This window comes from Schistocerca serialis, chromosome 2, assembly GCF_023864345.2.
Source record: "Schistocerca serialis cubense isolate TAMUIC-IGC-003099 chromosome 2, iqSchSeri2.2, whole genome shotgun sequence".
Taxonomy (NCBI): Eukaryota; Metazoa; Arthropoda; class Insecta; order Orthoptera; family Acrididae; genus Schistocerca; species Schistocerca serialis.
In genome coordinates, this window is record NC_064639.1 from 986,000,270 (window position 1) to 986,021,925 (window position 21,656).

General features: G+C 40.3%; 1 protein-coding gene across 1 annotated transcript in view; it reads left to right on the forward strand.

Moving 5' to 3' along the window:
* The window catches only part of LOC126458409 (tetratricopeptide repeat protein 39C-like), an 86,882-nt gene that overhangs the window by 45,534 nt on the left and 19,692 nt on the right, over positions 1–21,656 (forward strand). The window contains exons 7-8 of the mRNA XM_050095426.1: positions 11,958–12,156; positions 18,656–18,907. Coding sequence (XP_049951383.1) covers positions 11,958–12,156; positions 18,656–18,907 — 451 coding nt within the window. The remainder of the gene's footprint in view (positions 1–11,957; positions 12,157–18,655; positions 18,908–21,656) is intronic.

Genomic DNA, 21,656 nt, shown 5'->3' on the forward strand with positions numbered 1-21,656 from the left:
TTTCAAATTATGTTCATCTTGTAGCGCACATCTTTCTGAAAAGTCTGAAACATAAGACATATGTATTCGAGGAAATGTAAGACATATTATTTGGTCTTAAGTATGCCAAAGTGCAGTGCCACGCCTCTTCATAAAGCATTTTTCTACCGCACGTCCAAACTATATTCAGGAGAGTGGAAATTGAAATGTCCTGTGGTGCCTCTCCTGCTCCCAGTCGGCCGGTTTGACAGCCTGCTCCTCTTTTTAAAAAAATCTCGCAATTAATAGCGGATGGGATTATTTGTAATTGAGGGAACAAGAACTCTTCAGAAAATCTGAACTCTTCATTGCCTATTAGTTAATAACTTGCTGTTTTGTGTGACGTAAAATTAAATATAGGTTATATAAAACCAATACTGGCAAGAGATAAGCAAGAAATTACACATTTCTTCAAATCTTAGCTCCTAGCATTTTTTTCTCTCTAATCTTGCTACAGCTTTACATGGCATGATTTCCTTTCTGCGAAAGAATCTATTACCTCATCAGAGTTCGTCAAACGTTTTGCTAAATGAAAAATCGAAATGTCATTATCTAATACTGAAAAAGCTGTTAATACAAATAATACCCAAGACTGGTGTGGTTTCTCGATCTGATTACGTCTATTTTGTCACTGTCTGCTAGATAAAACAAAATAGGCCTTTATAATATGGCAGCAATTTTGTAACACACCAAATAAACGAGACTTTTGGCACAAATGGCCATTTTTATAACACGACAGAATATAATCCAACAAGTACCAATATCAAATGCCTATTAGGCCTACTACAAGCAAAAAGCTTTATGTTAGGAAATAGTTTCACATTTCATTCATACGCACCAGCTTCTCAAGCATGAGATCGAAAAGTAGTATTATGAAATTTTTATATAAATTTGGAATCGTCTTATTCTTCCATAATTGGTGTGATGTACCCACTTCTTCTCCTTCCTCGTCCTAACAAACAATCTTGTCATCACCAATTCTGTAGCTATTGCTGTCACTGTCAAAATCTGTTTGCCGATTAACTTCACTAACCCTTCCAGAATCACAGGTTTAGTTATCCCGCGATTATTTTCCGGTTACACGTTATTACGTGTTCGAACAACACGTTTTCCGCGTTATTTCCAGAATAGAACTTAACGCGGCTGCTAGCCGGGGACTGTACTACTGGTCCTTATTAGTGTAGCGATCTGGCCAAAAATTTTCTGTAGAAATTTCGTTTTCTTGGATACACCGAAAAGATAATACGTAATCTTTCTCACCTGTTATTCCTGTCAGTCGCTTATTTCCATTCTGGTAGTCCGAATCTATGGATTTCGCTAGTAATTATAACAACGCTGATCATTCGCAAACCCAATCAACCACATAATCAGACAGCGATTGGCATCCATCCGTTCGGCTTTACTCCTTCACCTCGTATAGCCCCGTCCCCTGTTGTCTGTGGAAAGTTTATTTCTAGATGTGACGAGGATTCTCCTGACAGAGACATCACGTACACTATGCATGCATTCAAAAGTGAATTTATGATTCATTCAGAAATCAACTTAAAATGTGTTCGAAAATGTTCAAAAACCAACAGGGAAGCGTTTCCAAATCGTATGAATAATCGATAGGCAAATGTGAGCTGGATGCTAGGTGCTTTGTGAAACAAGTTTTTTTCCTCAAGAATGTGAATTTGGCACCCCCTTTTCCGGGTAGCATCTAGCTGCTTGCTGCGACTGCTTGCACAGCCCACAGCCACATTCCTGTTGCCAGAAGCGGGAGGATCTACTACTCAAACGTGACTCAACTGCGCATGAGCCTGTGCATAACTGCTAAAACAAATCGAATTTAAACAGTTGCGACTTCACGCTCGTTGGAGGCAATTTGTTGTTATGAAGCACTGCATAGTCTTCCTAAAGCCTTTGACACATTTTCAATTGGCAGACGGCTTGCATGAGCACTGTGTGTCGTTGTTGTATATGACGCATTTCCTTTGTAATTTAAGTTATTTTCCTTTTTCCTCTCGTTTATGTTGTATTGTTGAAGTATTATTCTGCAGTAGCGGATAAGTAATATCCTTTGTTAGAGTATCGGTTCTTACCAGTCAAAATTACAAAAATTTAACTGATAACTAAAACAATGAAAAATTCCCGGATTTCTAAAAATATCCCGGGTTTTTCCCGGATCTCCCGGTTGTCCCGGGTCGTATACACCCTGACTTATCCATAAATTCCTTTTTAGCTACAGCATTAGCATTGTCTTCAATGCCTTGATCTTACCCCTCCTTCATCCTTTCATCATTAGAATATGTACTACACAGATGTCACAAATTCCAGAGAAACTACCCTTGGATTGAGGTAGTGATGAACTAGCTGTTTAGGACCTTAACCCCCAATCAACCAACCAACCATTTGCAGAAGGTGCATAGCAGTATTGACTGTTTGGGGGCGACTGAAAATCCTCAATAATGACATTTATAATCAAACACAAATTGAGGTTGTTGTGGATATCATTAAATCTTGCTTCATTGTTCTTCTTGCTGTGGTCTTCAGTCCAGAGACTGATTGGATGCAGCTCTCCATGCTGCTTCATCCTGTACCAGCTTCTTCATCTCCAAGTAACTACTGCAATCTAAATCCTTCTGAATCTGCTTAGTGTATTCATCTCCTGGTCTCCCCCAACGATATTCACCCTCCACATTTCCGTCCAGTACTAACTTGGTGATCCGTGGATGTCTCAGAATGTGACCTACCAACTGATCCCTTCTTCTAGTCAAGTTGTGCCACAAATTCCTCTTCTCCCAGATTCTATTCAGTACCTCCTTATTATTTACGTGATCTAGCCGTCTAATCTTCAGCATTCTTCTGTTGCACCACACTTCGAAAACTTCTATTCTCTTCTTGTCTACACTGTTTCATTTCCATACGTGGCTACACTCCATGTGGATACTTTCAGAAAGTGATTCCTGACACTTAAATCTATACTCAATGTTAACAAATTTCTCTTCTTCAGAAACACTTTCCTTGCCATAGCCAGTCTACATTTTGTATCCTCTCTACTTTGACCATCATCAGTTATTTTGCTCCCCAAGCAGCAAAACTCATCTGCTACTTAAAGTATCTCATGTCCTAATTTAATTCTTTTAGCATCACCTGATTTAATTTGACTGGATTCCATTATCCTCGTTTTGCTTTTGTTGATGTTCATCTTATATCCTCCTTTCGAGACACTGTCCATTCCATTCAATTGCTCTTACAAGTCCTTTGCTGTCTCTGGCAGAATTACAATGTCATCGGCAAACCTCAAAGTTTTTATTTCTTCTCCATGGATTTTAATACCTACTCCAAATTTTTCTTTTGTTTCCTTCATTGCTTTCTCAGTATCCAGATTGAATAACATCTGAGATACGCTCCAACCCTGTCTCACTCTCTTGTCTGCCACTGCTTCCCTTTCATGCCCCTTGACTCTTACAACTGCCATCTGGTTTCTCTACAAATTGTAAATAGCATTTCACTCCCTGTATTTTACCCCTATTATCCTCAGAATTTGAAAGAAAGTATTTCAGTCACCATTGTCAAAAGCTTCCTCTAAGTCTACAAATGCTAGAAACATAAGTTTGCCTTTCCTTACTCTGTCTTCTAAGATAAGTTGTAGGATCAGTATAGCCTCGTGTGTTCGAACATTTCTATGGAATCCAAACTTACCTTCCTCAAGGTCAGCTTCTACCAGTTTTTCCATTCGTCTGTAAAGAATTCATGTCAGTATTTTGCAGCCCTGACTTATTAAACTGAAAGTTTGGTAATTTTCACACCTGTCAACACCTGCTTTCTTTGGGATTTGAATTATTATATTCTTCTTGAAGTCTGTGGGTATTTCACCTGTCTCAAATGTCTTGCTCACCAGATGGTGGAGTATTGTTGTGGCTGGCTCCCGAGGCTACCAGTAGTTATAATGGAATGTTGTCTATTCCTGGAGCCTTGTTTCGATGTAGGTCTTTCAGTGTTGTGTCAGATTCTTCTCGCAATATCATATCTCCAGTTTCATCTTCATCTACATCCTCTTCCATTTCCATAATATTGTCCCCAAGAACATCGCCCTTGTATAGACCGTCTATATACTCCTTCCACCTTTCTGCTCTCCCTTCTTTGCTTAGAACTGGGTTTCCATCTGAGCTCTTGATATTCATACAAGTGGTTCTCTTATCTCCAAAGGTCTCTTTAATTTTCCTGTAGGCAGTATCTATCTTACCCCTAGAGATATGCACCTCGAAATCCTTACATTTGTCCTCTAGCCATCCCTGCTTAGCCGTTTTGCACCTCCTGTCGATCTCATTTTTTTGTATTCCTTTTCGCCTGCTTCATTTTCTGCATTTTTATATTTTCTCCTATCGTCAATTAAATTCAATATCTCTTCTGTTACCCAAGGATTTCTACTAGCTCTCGCCTTTTTACCTTCATGATTCTCTGCTGTCTTCACTAGTTTATCATTATAAATGCATTGCCTCTTCATAAAGGCAAAAAGACTTTGGAAGCAAATTTGACAAGAGACTAATTAATTGGACACTGAATAATCATCTCTGAGTTAATGATTCTTGTGTGTGTGTGTGTGTGTGTGTGTGTGTGTGTGTGTGTGTGATGTGATGCGATGTGATGTTTCTGTATTTATGTTCAAAAGTGGTATCAAAATATAGTGACTTTTCTTAACAGCTGCCACTGATTTTTCTTCAAATATTTAACAGCTGTCCACTGTACAAGCTCAAATTTTCTGCCTAATATACAAATAACAGAGGGAGGTAACTGTGGGTGGATGTAAAGCATTGTGAAGTGTTTCTGTATTGTTCATATTATTAATGAGTGGTGGGAGAGTGTGATGTGTTACACACTGTATGGGTCAACATTATGTTCTAGTGAGCAAGCATCTGTAAACAATATTCTTTGTCTTGCTGTAATACAGTGTAGGTACATTTCAAACTGAACTTATAATTTGTCAAACTATCGAATGTACTATAGGATCTCTCCTTTCCCTGTTGGCTGCAGTCCACAACACTGTGCAGAAAATTATTTTATTATAATTATTATTTTTATTTGAAGAAATGGGGTTGCTTCATGGATACCGCAATAGTTCACACACTGGGTTGACATATGGCTAGATGGAGCACTTGTTGTATTCTAACCAGATTAGATTTTCATGTTTATTCATCATCATTGTGTATGGATTTTGAAATTACTCTATAATATATTGTCACAGAAGAGGCTGAGTGGCGCGGTCACCGTGGTGTGGTGGTTGTGATGCTGGACTGTTGCATGAGTTCAAAACTCACCTTGACTGTAAAATTTTAATGTCTATATTCGATTCGAGTACATTCTAGAAGTATCCACAAATGTCAAGAATCATTGTACTGGAATGTTCTGTAACTGTATATATACTGTATGTGTTCTGGCCGGAGGCAGTTCACTCCGCACTCTTGTATGTGCAAGTGCTGAATAAACCTTCGTTAAGTGAAGTTAGTGTTCGCCATTCGTTGAATTACACCTTCTTCTATGTGAAATTATTCTGGTGGAGGCGCTGGGTATTGGAACTTCGCACATTATCAGTGGCACAGTGGCTCCCATCAGGCCGTGACAGAACCAATGTTTACAAGGCGAGAAACCCAAGTTCGAGCCATATTCAACAGATTGCAATCTATCAGAGACAGAAGAAGAAGAGGACGTTATGATGAGTGTATAGCCAAATTTAACAAATGGGATGACACCGTGTGTTTGGCTAATGTATTTTTCTACTTGGAGGGCAGTACCAAGCAATGGTATGAGAACAACGAGGAGAAGTTCACAAACTGGGAAGTATTCCAGGCAGAACTGCGCGAGTATTTTGGCGACACACGACAACAGAAGTGCAAGACTGAAGATAAATTAAAGTGCAGGGCACAGCGTTCAGGAGAAACTACAGCATCCTACATTCAAGATGTCTTGGAGCTGTGTAAAACAGTGGATCCTAAAATGAAGGAGGAAGATAAGGTTGCACATCTCATGAAGGGTGTTGCTGAGGACATGTACCAAACCCTACTTCTGAAGGAGACTACTTCATAAAATGGTGCCAGTATATCAGGACAATGCATCAAAAAAGAATTACACACAAGAAGTTTGAACGGCTTCTGACCATCATATCAATGTCTCTGATGGAGGAAGAAACTAATTTCACAAGTGTTCATCATCAGATGGTGAGAGAGGAAGTTCAGAAGGCACTTGGGTTGCATGGCGAGCAAAAATCTGAGACGCTTCAAGAGGTCATAATGGAGGAAGTGGAACACACATTGAACCCAATCTCTCGTCCTTCATTTCCCTTTAAAACAGTGAAAAAGTCGAGACCCAGGCAGAGTTACGTTCCTACAATACCGCATGAATAACCTGTTTCAGCACCAAGGAAGACTGATGTCTGGAGGACCCAGGATAACCAACCAGTATGTTTCCACTGCGGACAACCGGGACATGTGGCGGATATTTGATGATGCCCGCGCCAGAAGACAGCAGACCGATCTTAGCCGACACCAACTCCAGGACGACGAAGATGAACAAGAAGATGGCGCAGGACGATGTAGGTAACCATCGACACAAGCTAGCCCCAACATGCCAAACAAGATCTCCATTGCCGTTTAGAAGCTCCAGCCGATCACCTAGCCCCCGCAACCTGGAAAACTAATGGGTGCGACCTTCCTTGGAGGTGAGGCTGCCAGAGAGAAAAATCCTCTGCCGTTGATCACTACAAAAGTGATAGGAAACTATGTCAATATCCTCATGGATGGCCGACCAGCCCAAGCTCTTGTGGACTCTGGAGCATCATATTCACTTATTTCAGAGAAGTAGCATCACCAGTTGCAAAAATCCGTATTCGTCATCGACAACAAGACATGTCTACTGGAGGTGGCTAATGGGAAATACGTAAAACCCACAGGAAGATGTATCATTCGTGTTGGTATAAGTGGCCATACACAGCCCTTACCATTGCCAGTCTACATTTTATATCCTCTCTACTTCGACCATCATCAGTTATTTTACTCCCTAAATAGCAAAACTCCTTTACTACTTTAAGTGTCTCATTTCCTAATCTAATCCCCTCAGCATCACTCGATTTAATTTGACTACATTCCATTATCCTCATTTTGCTTTTGTTGATGTTCATCTTATATCCTCCTTTCAAGACACTGTCCATTCCGTTCAACTGCTCTTCCAAGTCCTTTGCTGTCTCTGACAGAATTACAATGTCATTGGCAAACCTCAAAGTTTTTACTTCTTCTCCATGAATTTTAATACCTGCTCCGAATCTTTCTTTTGTTTCCTTTACTGCTTGCTCAATATACAGATTGAATAACATCGGGGAGAGGCTACAACCCTGTCTCACTCCTTTCCCAACCACTGCGTCCCTTTCATGCCCCTCGACTCTTATAACTGCCATCTGGTTTCTGTACAAATTGTAAATAGCCTTTCGCTCCCTGTATTTTACCCCTGCCACCTTCAGAATTTGAAAGAGAGTATTCCAGTTAACGTTGTCAAAAGCTTTCTCTAAGTCTACAAATGCTAGAAATGTAGGTTTGCCTTTTCTTAATCTTTCTTCTAAGATAAGTCGTAAGGTTAGTATTGCCTCACGTGTTCCAACATTTCTACGGAATCCAAACTGATCCTCCCCGAGGTCCGCTTCTACCAGTTTTTCCATTCGTCTGTAAAGAATTCGCGTTAGTATTTTGCAGCTGTGACTTATTAAACTGATAGTTCTGTAATTTTCACATCTGTCAACACCTGCTTTCTTTGGGATTGGAATTATTATATTCTTCTTGAAGTCTCTGGGTATTTCGCCTGTCTCATACATCTTGCTCACCAGATGGTAGAGTTTTGTCATGACTGGCTCTCCCAAGGCCATCAGTAGTTCTAATGGAATGTTGTCTACTTCCGGGGCCTTGTTTCGACTCAGGTCTTTCAGTGCTCTGTCAAACTCTTCACGCAGTATCTTATCTCTCATTTCATCTTCATCTATATCCTCTTCCATTTCCATAATATTGTCCTCAAGTACATCGCCCTTGTATAGACCCTCTATATACTCCTTCCATCTTTCTGCTTTCCCTTCTTTGCTTAGAACTGGGTTTCCATCTGAGCTCTTGATGTTCATACAAGTGGTTCTCTTATCTCCAAAGGTCTCTTTAATTTTCCTGTAGGCAGTATCTATCTTACCCCTAGTGAGACAAGCCTCTACATCCTTACATTTGTACTCTAGCCATCCAGCACACAGTCTACACACACTCTACAATTGCCTGAGAAGCTTTCAAAAAGCTTGGACAAGAAGAGAATAGAAGCTTTTGAAATGTGGTGCTACAGAAGAATGCTGAAGATAAGGTGGGTAGATCACGTAACTAATGAGGAGGTATTGAATAGGATTGGGGAGAAGAGAAGTTTGTGGCACAACTTGACTAGAAGAAGGGATCGGTTGGTAGGACATGTTTTGAGGCATCAAGGGATCACAAATTTAGCATTGGAGGGCAGCGTGGAGGGTAAAAATCGTAGAGGGAGACCAAGATATGAATACACTAAGCAGATTCAGAAGGATGTAGGTTGCAGTAGGTACTGGGAGATGAAGAAGCTTGCACAGGATAGAGGAGCATGGATAGCTGCATCAAACCAATCTAAGGACTGAAGACCACAACAACAACAACAACAACAACAACACAGCCCTTAGAATTCATCATCCTAAAAGAGTGTAGTCATGACATCATTCTCAGATGGGACTTTTTGAAAGCTTCTCAGGCAATTGTAGAGTGTGGTCGCTTGAAGATTATGCTAGACAAGATGAGTTACTGTGGACAGGAAGATGCGCATCAGAGTGTGTGTAGACTGTGTGCTGGATGAAGTGATGATTCCTGCAGTCAGCGCCAGAAAGGTAACTGCCATGTGTCATGCCATGCATCAACCCATGGATCTTGCAGTGGAGTGTAAGAGAACCATACCACTGCAGAATAACTTCGTTATCCCAGCCTCTGTCATCTCGTTTAAGAACGGATTTGGTGAATTGTGGATAGTTATGTCGCTGAGAACTGCAGATCCTTCCAAGATGCATGTGTGTAGCAAACACTGAGCCATTAATTGAAGAACAGCTGCGCGTCATAGAAACCTCCCATGCCAAGTCTGTGGGTGAAATTAGCACTACCACTATGAGACAAGATCTTCTAGCTCGACTATCACAAGATCTCACTAAAGAACAACAGAAGAAGCTACCTGCCATTCTTCAAAAGTTTTCTGAAAGCTTCAATCCTGAATGCTTCAATCCATGGGTGAAGAGCAAATTAGACAAATCGACAGTGAAGCACCAGATTAGCACTGGAGACCATCAACCAATAAGCCAGAGAGCATACAGTGTGTCAGCAACAGAATGTCAAATAATTTGCGACGAGGTAGAGAAAATGATTAAGAATGACATCATTCAGCCTTCACAGAGCCCATTGGTCATCACCAGTGGTTCTCGTCAGGAAGAAGGATGGCAGTTGCCGCTTTTGTGTTGATTACAGGAAGCTTAATAAGATAACTAAAAAGGGCGTTTACCCTCTTCCACAAATTGACAATACACTAGATTGTCTGAAGGGTGCTAAGTGTTTCTGAACCATGGACATGTACTCGGGATAATAGCAAATCGAAGTAGATGAGGCTGATCGTGAGAAAATTGCATTCATCACCCCTGAGGGCCTGTATGAGTTTAAGGTAATGTCGTTTGGTTTGTGTAATGCACCAGCAACTTTTGAATGGATGATGGATAATCTTCTAAGTCACCTGAAGTGGACGATGTGTCTTTGTTATTTAGATGACATTATAGTGTTCTCAGAGACATTTGATGAGCATATAAAAAGACTGAGGGCTGTTCTTAAGTGTCTCCAACAAGGTGGACTGAAACTTAATCCAATAAACAGTCTCTTTGGAGCAAAAGAAATCAAAATACCTGGACACTTTGTGTCAAACAAAGGTGTGCAGCCAGACCCAGAAAATGTGAAATCTATAATGGAATTTCCTATTCCTAAAAGTGTTAGAGATGTGAGAAGCTTCCTCAGATTATGTTCTCATTACCGTTGTTTTATCAAAGACTTTTGTATCAAAGCCAGGCCACTCCAAGAGTTGTTAAAATCTGATGCTAAGTTTATCTGGGGTGGTGCTCAACAAGATTCTTTAGCCGAAATGCCTTTCAAGTGTGTTGGGATTGACCTCCTCAGATGATTTCCAATGTCTACTAGTGGCAATAGATGGATTATTGTTTGCACTGATTATCTGACACGCTATGCCATTACAAAAGCTGTGAAAGTGGCCAAAGCATCCGAGGTAGCCAAATTCATCATAGAAGACATTGTATTAAAATACGGTGCCCCAAGGTCATTAATTACAGATCAAGAGAAAGTTTTTCAGTCGAATTGTGACAGAGATAAACCATGCGTGCAACTTTTAGTCATCACATGACGACTGCCTAACATCCGCAAACTAAAGGGCTTACCAAACACCTTAATAAGACCTTGGCCGACATCTAAGCAGTGTTCGTCAATGCTGAGCAGAGCAACTGGAATGAGGTGCTACCTTTCATGATGTTTGCCTATAACACCGCCAAACAAAACACCACAGGATACACCCTCTTTCCTTGGGCATGGACGTGAGGTGACTACAATCATGGACACTGTGTTTCCGTTACATCCTAATGACATCAATGACAACTACATCGCCAGGTGTTAACCAGAGCTGAGGAAACTTGGCAATTACCTAGACTCCGCACGCTGTAGGCTCAAGAAAACAATAGCCGAAGGTATGATGCGAGCCACCACCCTGTTGTCTACCAGCCTGGTGACCTCATCTGGCTCTTCACTCTAGTTCGGAAGGTTGGTCTCTCTGAGAAGCTCCTCAGGCGCTACTTTGGACCTTATAAAGTTGTAAGACAATTGTCTGATGTTACTTATGAAGTTGAAGATTTTGACCCAGACACAAGATGACGAAAGATCAGAGATACGGTCCACCCTTCGAATGAAGCCCTATAAGGATTCTGCAACCCGGCGTAAATTTGGAGCTCCAGCGACAGGCAACAAGCAGAAAGGTGATGAAGAGTGTAGCGGCAAAAGAAGTTCTAAGAAGATCACCACCAGGGCGAGCATAAGTCATTGGGAGTTGGAGTATGCAGGACCGATGACTTGTTCCCAGACTAGGAGGATGTAACACCGAGACACTGTTCTCTTAAGGAGGGAGCAATGTCGCAGAAGAGGCTGAGTGGTGCTGTCACCGTGGTGTGGTGGTTGTGATGGTGGACTGTTGCATGGAGGGTTGTGAGTTCAAAACTCACCTTGACTGTAAAATTTTAATTTCTGGAAGTATCCACGAATGTCAAAAATCATTGTACTGGAATGTTCTGTAACTGTATGTGCTCTGGCTGGAGGCAGTTCACTCCACGCTCTTGTATGTGCCAAGTGCTGAATAAACCTTCCTTAAGTGAAATTAGTGTTCGTCATTCATCGAATTACACCTTCCTCTACGTGACAATATATAGATATGCTTACAGAATACAAAATGGAAATACTTGAAATGTGGGTAGAAAAAGTAAGAAATAATTAATAGAATTGAATGGGAAAGCCAATAGACACTAATTATATTGTAGTTACTTTAAATAATGAGTATATTTGTAGTAATAGACCTTTTAGGTATCCATTTGGCATCATCTATTTTAACTTCTTATTAGGGAATAATTATTATTTTTATTCACTACATTATTAAGTTACTGGATGCAATGAATATGTCAAAAATCATGATTTTGAACATGATAACTTTGTGAATACATAATGGAAATGTCAATGCAAGATCCTTTTTCAGTCTTGATTGGGAAATACTCTCTAATAGCTATTTGGTAATCCAAAATCAAGCCCTATTTAAAGGTAAATGGCCTATTTTTCTTTCAACAGTCAAATATTGATGGAGCTCTTGAAGCCTATCAAGCTGCAGTTACGAGATCACCCCAGCGAGAAATACAGCTTCTCTGCCTGCATGAAGTGGGCTGGTGTCACCTGATACAGCTGGACTGGAATAATGCCCATCGCTGCTTCATGCAATTGAAAACACGGTCTCGCTGGTCTAAAAGCTTCTACACATACCTTGCAGCAGGTAACACACAGGCCATAGGGTATGGGTATTTAGTAGCATTTTGTAAATGAATATTATGTTAACATTTTATCAAGGAACAAGATTGGCAAGATGTTTATAGTGCTGATACAGTAGACGATAAATATAATGCTTTCCTCAAGACTTTTCTCGTGCTCTTTGAAAGTTCCTTTCCGTTAGAACGTTTAAAACAGGGTACTAGCACAAACAGGCAGCCTGGGTGGCTGACTAAAGGGATAAGAATATCTTGTAGAACAAAGTGGCAATTATATCAAAACGTTAGAAACAGTCAAAATCTAAATGCAGCAGCCCATTACAAACAGTATTGTAAGGTGCTTAAAAAAGTTATTAGGAAGGCAAAAAGTATGTGGTATGCAGATAGAATAGCTAAGTCTCAGGATAAAATTAAAACCATATGGTCAGTCGTAAAGGAAGTGGCTGGTCTGCAGAGACAGGTCGAGGATATAGAATCAGTGCGTAGTGGGGATGTCCGTGTTGCTGATAAGTCGCATATATGTACAGTACTTAATAATCACTTTCTGAATATAGCAGGTGAACTAAATAGAAACCTAGTCCCAACAGGGAATCATATAGCGCTCTTAGAAAAAAGTGTTCCGAGACTGTTACCTGAAATGCTCCTCCATGATACTGACAAGAGGGAGATTGAGTTAATAATTAAATCACTAAAGACCAAGAACTCTCATGGATATGACGGGGTATCTAGCAGAATACTGAAGTATTGTTCCACGTATATTAGCTCAGTACTTAGCCATATCTGTAACTTTTCCTTTAGCAGTGGTCGGTTTCCTGACCGATTAAAGTACTCGGTAGTGAAGCCACTTTATAAAAAGGGAGACAGGGATAATGTTGACAATTATAGACCTATTTCTATTCCATCGGTGTTTGCTAAAGTTATCGAGAGGCTTGTATATACAAGGTTACTACAGCATTTAAATTCACATAATTTGCTGTCAAATGTACAGTTTGGTTTTAGAAATGGCTTAACAACTGAAAATGCTATATTCTCTTTTCTCTGTGAGGTTTTGGACGGATTAAATAAAAGGTTGAGAACGTTAGGTGTTTTCTTTGATTTAACGAAGGCTTTTGACTGTGTTGACCACAAAATATTACTGCAGAAGTTGGAACATTATGGAGTAAGGGGAGTAGCTTACAATTGGTTCGCCTCCTACTTTAAGAACAGAAAGCAGAAGGTAATCCTCCGCAATATTGAGAGTGGTAATGATGTTCAGTCCCAATGGGGCACTGTTAAATGGGGCGTTCCCCAAGGGTCGGTGCTGGGGCCACTGCTGTTCCTTATTTATGTAAATGATATGCCTTCTAGTATTACAGGTGATTCAAAAATATTTCTGTTTGCTGATGACACCACCTTGGTAGTGAAGGATCTTGTGTGTAATATTGAAACATTATCAAATAATGTAGTTCATGAAGTAAGTTCGTGGCTTGTGGAAAATAATTTGATGCTAAATCACAGTAAGACTCAGTTTTTACAGTTTCTAACCCACAATTCAACAAGAACTGACATTTTAATCAGACAGAATGGGCATGTTATAAGCGAGACGGAACAGTTCAAGTTCCTAGGCGTACGGATAGATAGTAAGCTGTTGTGGAAAGCCCATGTTCAGGATCTTGTTCAGAAACTAAATGCCGCTTTATTTACCATTAGAACAGTATCTGAAATAAGTGACATTTCAACACGAAAAGTAGTATACTTCGCATATTTTCATACGCTTATGTCATATGGTATTATTTTTTGGGGTAATTCTTCTGATTCAAAAAGAGTATTTTTGGCTCAAAAACGGGCTGTTCGAGCTATGTATGGTGTAAGTTCGAAAACCTCTTGTCGACCCCTATTCAATAGTCTGGGAATTTTGACATTGCCCTCACAGTATGTATTTTCTTTAATGTCGTTTGTTGTTAGCAATATTAGCTTATTCCCAACAGTTAGCAGCTTTCACTCAGTTAATACTAGGCAGAAATCAAATCTGCATGTGGAATGCACTTCCTTGACTCTTGTGCAGAAAGGAGTGCAGTATTCTGCTGCATCCATTTTCAATAAGCTACCACAAGAACTCAAAAATCTTAGCAGTAGCCCAAACACTTTTAAGTCTAAACTGAAGAGTTTCCTCATGGCTCACTCCTTCTATTCTGTCGAGGAGCTCCTGGAAGAGATAAAAAATTAAGCAAATTCCAGTGTTACATTCTTGATTTTCTTTATTTAAACTAACGACTTGTTTCATTTTATGTGTTTCTACAATCGTGTTATAATTTCATGTATTGACTCGTTCCATGACCATGGAGACTTCTCCTAAATGTGGTCCCACGGAACAATAAAAAAAAAAAAAAAAAAAAAAAAAAGAACATATTTTTGTTAAATCTTGTATATTTGAGCATGAAATTTTCTGGAAAGGCCTTAGAGCCAAAGCTGTCCCAGCCATTACAAAAGTCGCACAACTGCCTAATGTCACAAAAAATTGTCACCACTCCACAAACTCTGTCATTTTGATTCAACTGAACTGAAGTAAAAGGCAGCAGACAATTGCTGTAATAAATTTTTTGCGTGGCTCAATGACCTTGTACAAGTTGTTCAGTTGGTTGCCACTTTGGAATCTTGTGTGTCCCTACCTACCCCAGTAATCCTAATAGGTAAAAGTGACCTATAGTTTCACTTGGAATCCAAACCACATTTCGGGTAAATCTTCATGTCACAAAGAGGTGAAGGCTAAGTTAAAGCCAGATTGGAAAATTTCCGTTGTTCACCTGGGATTCAATCCCGCAACCTCTTGGTTTCCATGTGCATGATTTATTGTTAGACCAACAGGCCTGACAACAGTTGTTGCCAGTTTAGTCTCTCAGTACAGTGCTGTGTGCTTTCACAACTCTTCTGTAGGCGTCTGCCTGATACTGTTGTTGACTATAACAATTATCCACTTGAACTTATTAATATTAAATATTTTTCCATTGTCCTCATGTTTTTCCTTGCGTTTTTATCCATCTGTAGTCAACGCCATCTGGTGTAGTGTAATGTTACACTGCTGCCTATTACAGTGATGTAGATTGGGATAATGCACCTTTTACTCCCATTTTATTCCTTGTATCTTTTTCTCCTCTCCTCTCTCTTATATATACATTTAGTGTAGTTTGTTGCTAATTCCCTCTATGGCTTTCTGATTTTGTTTTCCTGCTTGTGGTTTAAAACCCAATCATTCAAGTCACTTCAGAATGGTCTGGCCTCGGCAGCCAGAGACTGTGGTCATATGTGTGTGTGAGTTGCGTTTGCCTGAATTTGTTGCGTGTTCGTTGTCTAGTTTTGATGAAGGCCTTTTTGGCCAAAAGCTCACTTGTTTGTTGTGCCTATATGTGACTCAGCATCTCCACTATATGGTGAGTGGCAGTCTGTCCTCTCATAATATTGTCATTATTCCATCCTGGATTTTCCAATGTTTACATTGGAATAGCACTGATATAGAATTAGATTTTTATCTTTAGATAGGTGGCTCGGTAAATCTATGGGAATTTTCTGGGCTAAAATACAAAGTTCCAGGACTGAACTCCCAGTTTGTAAAAAGATTTTTTCTGTTACCATTCCTTTCACCTCTTACAATGACTTGTGTGTATGAAAAATGCCAAGCTGTATAACAGTTCAGTGCCTGTTAAACCAGCTAGGTAAATCAGTTCAAAAGTCAGAAGAAGGTAAGGGCATACATCCTCCAAGAGAATCACAGCACTGCAGTGTTCTCACCATCCCTCAGTTTAATGGCAGATTTACCTTCTTTTCAGGCACAAAAGTGAATTGCTCTCCAGACAAAATCCCACCCTTCTTGTCCAAGTGTTCTTTGTGATATCAGTTGTGAACTGCAATGTGTATCAGACGAAGTACTTTTTATTCTTAGCTATTGTTTATCCTGTTAATTTCTAAGAGTTTTGCTTTTGTGAGATTAATGTGTAGACCAGAATGCTTGCTTGCCAAGTTCCTCAATACGTTTTCCGCAGATATATGTGGCATCTGCATGTTTCAGATGATTTAGTTTGTTTCGTCCTGTGGTGAGTTCATAATTATTTCAGTTACTCTCCTAAATGCATGTTCTAAAATGACTTGGATTAAGGTAGCCTTGATTACTTGGGTGTTAAATTTTTTGCCTCATTTATTAAATTTAACTTTTGCCTTACTATTTTAGATACCCTATACTTTGTTAAGATAGTATACTTTGTCAATATTTGTAGTTATTTTAAGTATTTCTGTACAGTATTATGAAACTGAGAACTGAAGACCCTTCAGTAGTGTATATAAGGCATTTAAGAACAAAAAGTGATCAATAAATCACAGGTTATTGACACTGTGGTCTGGTGTTGAATGTAATGTATGTTTATTTCTGCTCAAGAGAAGCAGCAGGAACCTCAGCTTTCCCTTATTGTTGATAAAATAAATGATCAAACCATGTTTGAGAGTAGAGCATTGGATTCTTTAATGTTGAAATAATGAACTTCTTTCTACCCAAGGTTAAGGTGAGGGAAGCCAGGCAGATAAAGACTTGGAAACATGGATCAGCATAGGAGACCAAGACACTGGCTATTGATAAAGTACATAACATTTTCATATGTTATATGTAAACCTGATTTAATAGAAAAAACAGTAAAACTATTTATGTGGACGGAAAACAAAAATACTGACTGTATTGATGACAAAAATGTCTCCTTCTCAAAAGAGCAACTACTAAATCAGGCCTGACAGACACTAGATTAAAAGTACAGTTTAATCTTGAACTTTTCAGTTTTTGTTTGTTTTTGTTCAGCTAAAAAAAGGAAAGGGAAGAAGGGAAAGGAAGGAAATGCACTATTAACAAATTTTACAAAATGCCAAAAAACCTCCGGTTTCAATCAAAATTGACATTTGGATTTGTCAGCCTTGCTGCAGTAGTTCTTGCTTTGACGGCTCGTTAGTAGATGCTCCTATTTTGATGACAGGTTAACAATATAAAATATTTGCTTTGGTAATGGAAAGTCCTTGGTGGAATATAAATAATTTAGAAAGTGATGGTCATAACTCGCTGAATAACTGAGGTCTGAGTAGTCAATAGGCTCATGCACAAGACTGAGAACATTGCTAGTTTTAAGATGAATCCTTCTTTAGAGCTGTAGAGTACACATACACATTTGTAGAAACATCTGTGTGATTACATAGTACCAGCACTGCAGCTTGTCTAGGATAGGGTTTCTCTAACATGAGTTAGATGAGGGGAGGAAGAAGGCAGGGATTAGGAGGCAGGTTGGGTAAGGGTGGCTGACAGCTGGAAGGAAGGCATCGCGTCCATGGGACAAAAATGTGGCACTGGTGAGCTCATTCTGGCTACAGGCTGGGGAAAATATTGCATAGCAAAAAATGATGTGGCGGAGTGGATTGGGAGGAGATACACACACTTCGCCAAGACTTCAATTACATGTCATCACCCTTGAAAATGAGTAACACCTTACCCACGATCCTTCTCACCTCTCCCAATGTGGTATTCTGTGACCCTATCTAAGTAATATCCTAGTCCAGCCTTATACCAAACTTATTCCGATTCCTGTGCCACATGGTTTGCATCGCTGTGGATGGCCGAGGTGCAAGACTAGTCTCATATACCCATCTAGCATGTCCTTCTCCAGTCCACCAGCTCTGTTGTAATATCTGCACAGCATTTCTTGTAGGCATGACCACCAACCAGCTCTCCACCTGAATAAATGGCTACTCCCAAACTGTTTCCTTCATCAGAGTTGATTACTCAACCACAAAGCACATTGCTGAGCACAGTATGATCTGTTTCAATGGCTGTCTCAAAACCCCATCCCCTGCCAACATCAGCTTCAATAAATTGCATTGATGGGAATTGTCCTTGGAACACATCCTTTGACCCTGTAATCCTCCTGACCTCAATCACCCCTACCCAACTCTTGCCCACTAATCATAACTTCACTCATCCTGCACTCCAACCATTCTTTCCACAGGCTGCCTCATTATCTGTTCTATCTCCACTTACCAGTCTACTACTCCATGTCATTGTGCACTGCACGTTACTCTCTTGACACTGGACCAGAGCAAACTAACCAGTGCCACATCGCTGTTATGTGCACCTGTTGCCTCTCCTACCTAGCAATCAGCCACTATTCCCCAACTGTCTCTACCACTCCCTGCCTACTTTCTCCCCTTATTCACTCCACCCGAAATGCCCTCACACCTGTCGAGCTGCACTGCAGGCACAATGTAGTCAGCCAGGATGTGGGTATGTGTTTGGAAGGGGGAGGGGGGGGGGAAGGGGCACCCACCTTTTGACCTATACAACTCAGTACCTAAACTGTTCAATGAGTTTTTACCTTTACTCCTTAAACATTTCATTTTGATTTTTCATTCCATTTCCTTACGTAGTTTTCTCATGTATTTTTTATATCTTTGAATGCATTACATGTGAGAAAAAGTCTCCATCTTTCAAGTTTTCTCTGTTTATAGTCTGTGCAGGTGCAGCAGGACGTTTGGAAGAGGCTGCTCAGTTGACAGCAGAAGCTCCTTTGCTGGCTTCCTCTGGAAACCACCGTTCAAGCTCCCAACTTGAGATTTTCATCATACGACGGACGCATCATTTTAGTACAACTACACCAGTATTTGATACTGCCTACTGCTGCCTGCTGGCATTTGAGCTGCTCTTCTTGTGGAATGCTTTGCCATCTTGTGATCAAACCCACATTCATCAGCTACTGGAAGGTAGTTATTTTTGAATGTCTCTCCAGCACAGTAGCATTTACATGCATGGAACGAAGCTGTGGGTAATTATGAGTAAAATTGGGATGTTTGTAGCTAATTGTGGAACAATTATTATTGTGGGTGAATTTTGAAGCCATTTCTTCTGATACTCTTTTTTCCCCTGCTTTTGTAGTGAAAAATTGTTGCCTTTGTCTAGATAATTATGTCTCTTCCATAGCCATTTATGCCATCTGAAATATCTGCTTGTGGCATTAGAAAAGAAATTTGTCTTTCAAAGCATTATTTAATTTATGGATTCTTAGGTATCCAAGGAGTATGGTTTATTTTAATTTCACTTGCATTTCTGTTGATAGTAATTCAAATGAAATATTTTAAAAAGATGACCCCCTAATGTAAGAAAATGAAAACTGAAGTATGTTGGTGAACTTGAATTATTTGAAATTATGATACAGTTGCCGCACACACTCACACACACACACACACACACACACACACACACACACACACACACGCACGCACACACGCGCACACAAAAACCACTATCTCTGGCTGCCAAAGCCAGATTGTGAGCAACTGCACATAATTGGAGACTGTGAGCAACTGCACATAATTGGAGAAGCATCTGGGGGAGAAGGGGATGGGGGGGGAGGGGGGGGGGAGAGAGGGGTAAGAATGAAGCTGGGATGAGGATAGCAGGGTAGTGGTGGGGGACAGTAAAATACCACTTGTGGGAGCATACAAGTGTGAGGTGGAAAGACGTTAGGGCAGATAGGTGCATTCGGAAGATTAAACAAAGGAAAAGGGGTGGAAGGGGAGAAGTGAAAAGGATGTGAGTGCATCGGTGGAATAGAAGGCTGTGTAGTGCTGGTGCTGGAATGGGAACAGGGAAGGTGATAGGTGGGTAAAGGACAATAGGTGAAGCCAAGTAGGGTTACAGGACCATAGGACGTATTGCAGGAAGAGTTCCCCAACTGCACATTCAGAAAAGCTCGTACTGGTGCAATGGATCTATATGGCACAATCTGTGAAGCAGTCATTGAAATAAAGAACATTGTGTTGGGCAGTGTGCTCAGCAACTGGGTTGTCCACATGTTTCTTGGCATGCTGGTGATCATTCATGTGGACAGACAGCTTGTTGGTTGTGATGCCCACATAGAACACAGCATAGTGGTTGCAGCTTAAATTGTAGGTCACAAGACTGGTTTCATAGGTAGCCCTACCTCTGATGGGATAGGTGATTCTTGTAAATGGACTGGAGTAGCTGGTTGTGGAAGGATGTATGGGACAGGTCTAGCATCTAGGTCTATTGTAAGGATATGAACCATGAGGCAAGGAATTGGGAACAGGGGCTGTGTAGGTTCAGCGGGTGGCGGAATAGCACTGGGGTAGGGGTGGGAAGGATGGTGGGTAGGACATTCCTCATTTCAGGGCACGATGAGAGGTTGCCAAAATTCTGACGGAGAATGTGATTCAGCTGCTGCAGTCCAGGGTAGTACTGAGCGCAAGTATATAAATTATTGGTCATGCTGGCTGCTTCTGCCATACTGCTGCTGCATGAAGTGTCATTGCTGATGAACTCAAAAGTTGCCACTAGTGGGCAGCACTCCCATGGATGCCACTGCTGCTATGCCACCGTCAAGATCTCCGCTCCTGGAATAATGTATTAAAATTACAGCTGCAACTCTAAAGGGATTATACTCATATCCCAGATGAGAAAATTCCAATTGCAACTGCTGCTGAGTAGTTGCTCTCCCTAAAAGCATCCCACATCAACAAACCAGTCGGGACTTCACCTGATATTGCTCATTCCTTAGGTGTTTGGACAATCAATGGCTTTGTATGAAAAGAATAGCTCAATTTAGCCTTAGGGTCAAGCCGCACATGTCTGCTTTCATGTCTCGCAACCAATTCATTGAAAATAGTAACCTGTATTTGTGATCCTTCAGTCCAATAGTTTCTGCATTGGCTAGAATTGCAAGTTAATAAAATACACAAAAAAACAAAATAAAAGTTAAATGAATAATTTAATAACAAGGGTTTTATTCTAACATCTGTAATTGATGTAGACAACAGAGAATTATGTTGAATAATGTTTATTCAAGAAAGGACATCTGAGGTAAACAGGAAGTGGCCGTATGATATTCAGACAAAAAAATTTCCTTATCAAGTGCAGTAAAGCTATGTTGAAAGAGTTATGAGAATGGTAATAAAATCCCCAGACTAAACAGTCCTTGAAGATACACAAAAGCTAAGTCCCCCCAGACTAAACAGTCCTTGAAGATACACAAAAGCTAAGTCCATTTCATAATCACAATATATGAAATATTCACCAGCTCAAAACATTCCAAAGTTTAACCTGATGATTTACAAATTATCGCATATGATACAAAAAAAAAAAAAATAGTAATTCATTCTTTGTCTATTGTCAGTTCCATAAATCACATGGAAATAGATTAGAGTCCTACTCTGGAGCAGCACATTCAGACCTCTTGTGAGTTCAGAGTGTCTCCAAAAGTTAGAGATTTTGGGAGCCATTCACCACCCAGAATCAATCACTTATATGACTGAATCATGCATGTTACACTCAACACCAAGTGTTCAGAATTGTTCCCTTGAGTTCCTCCCTCAAAAAGTCACAGTCTCCTCTTGACTCTTGTAGTGTTCGGCTACTGTTTGCTTTTCCATTGGCTGAAGGCCATGCCCACATCATTCTTACACTCTACAACCATGATTTGTCTCATCATGACCA